We start from the raw sequence: 1,471 nt of genomic DNA on the forward strand, positions 1-1,471 counted from the left end.
TTTCCCCAAAGAGGTTTCTCGCCTGTTGAATGGGACGGTTTCATTGCTGCCAGTGCGATCTCCATGGCGTAGTGGTGGCGGTGAACGTGCTCATGGTATTGGCATAAAGATCGCAAAGACGCTTCTGAGGAGCCAAGCGGGATTTGTGGGACGACGACGTCCGCGACGCAAGGACGATGTCGATTTGGAGAGTATCTGCAGGGAGGTAACGTTCCTGATGAATACTCGTCCGTTGGATTATGCTAACTCTGACGAGCCATCTGGCGAGTTTGTCGTGGTTACGCCTGATCAATTGGCTCGTGGATTTACTCGTAAGCGAGGTTGCGTCCTCGCTGGTGGCTCTTCTACTCTTCCTATTTCTCACCGCGTTAGAGCAGTGCGGTGTTATTTCCTGAATGAGATGTTCCGCGACATGAGGATGGCTGTCGCTCGCTCTATGGGGTACCAGAGCTTGAAGAACAAGATCCTGAAGCCTACGATTGGTGACCCAGTGCTGATCTACCATCCGGAAAAGAAGCTGAGCCCCGGATACCGTTTGGGTCATGTGAAGGATCTGCTAGATGAAGGTAGAAGGATCCGTATTGTCTTAACTGACGGTAGCGTTGTTGATCATCATCACTATAATGTTGTGCCGATTCTGCATCACCCTCAATTGTCGGGGCAGAGGGGGCGTATTGAGGATTGACGAGCCCGGTCTTGCTTTGTTCGTGCGTGCAGTCCTGTGTACGTGCGTGCCCCGCAATTGATGGTGTTTTTTCCCTGAGCCATTATATTAAATGACATTGATACGCTCAATCTCAGTTTCACAACCGTAAACTTGTCTACTCGTTGTTAATAGTACCACGAACAACCTCACAGTTAGCCTCGAAATCCAAAACTAGGCTTCTACTTCATGCGATCACAATCCTGTTGCTGCTGGTCGGTCAGGCCTGTTGGTATAAGTTTGACAAGGTGATACTTGGGGGGCGGGGGACAGAGTCTTCAAGGGCAGAAGACTTCTTCCAGATGGTAAGGCTCTAACCTTCGGATCGGTTCATGAAATCAACCAGCTGCTCAGTGATGTCGGCGTAGCTGATAGAGTCGATATCAGCAACAGGCATCTGAAAAGAATGAACTTAGTCAAGATAAGATCAATTGAGCACACCATTCTCGCCCTTTGTGAAGCAAATAGCAAGGATTATCCTTGGAGGATAAGCGTGTTGATGTGATTTCGAATTGGATACCATCCAAGGGACTGCCATCCTCCACCTCGGCCTCCAAGTTGGAGGCTCCAACAACAACGTCGATGCCCAATGATTACGACGCGGCGCACCAGTGCAACCGCAGGCTTTCTCACCAGGTTGACCGTCAACCGTTGACGAGCATCACAATGGACACCACCACAGCTATTGCCAGATACACCACTACGTAAGATGAAGATCGAAACGGAGTGGTAGATGGCGAAACCGTACGTAGTAGTAGATTCAGTGAA

The 1,471-nt window shown here is 49.8% G+C and overlaps 1 protein-coding gene across 1 annotated transcript; it reads left to right on the forward strand.

Moving 5' to 3' along the window:
- Nucleotides 1-217: 217 nt before the first annotated feature.
- On the forward strand, nt 218-685 carry Pmar_PMAR018984 (hypothetical protein; the record flags this gene model as incomplete). Its single annotated transcript, XM_002778766.1, has 1 exon — nt 218-685. The coding sequence occupies one exon, from the start codon at nt 218-220 to the stop codon at nt 683-685; it is 468 nt and encodes a 155-aa protein (XP_002778812.1).
- Nucleotides 686-1,471: the final 786 nt, after the last annotated feature.

Source organism: Perkinsus marinus (assembly GCF_000006405.1).
Source record: "Perkinsus marinus ATCC 50983 genomic scaffold scf_1104296948168, whole genome shotgun sequence".
Classification (NCBI taxonomy): domain Eukaryota; phylum Perkinsozoa; order Perkinsida; family Perkinsidae; genus Perkinsus; species Perkinsus marinus.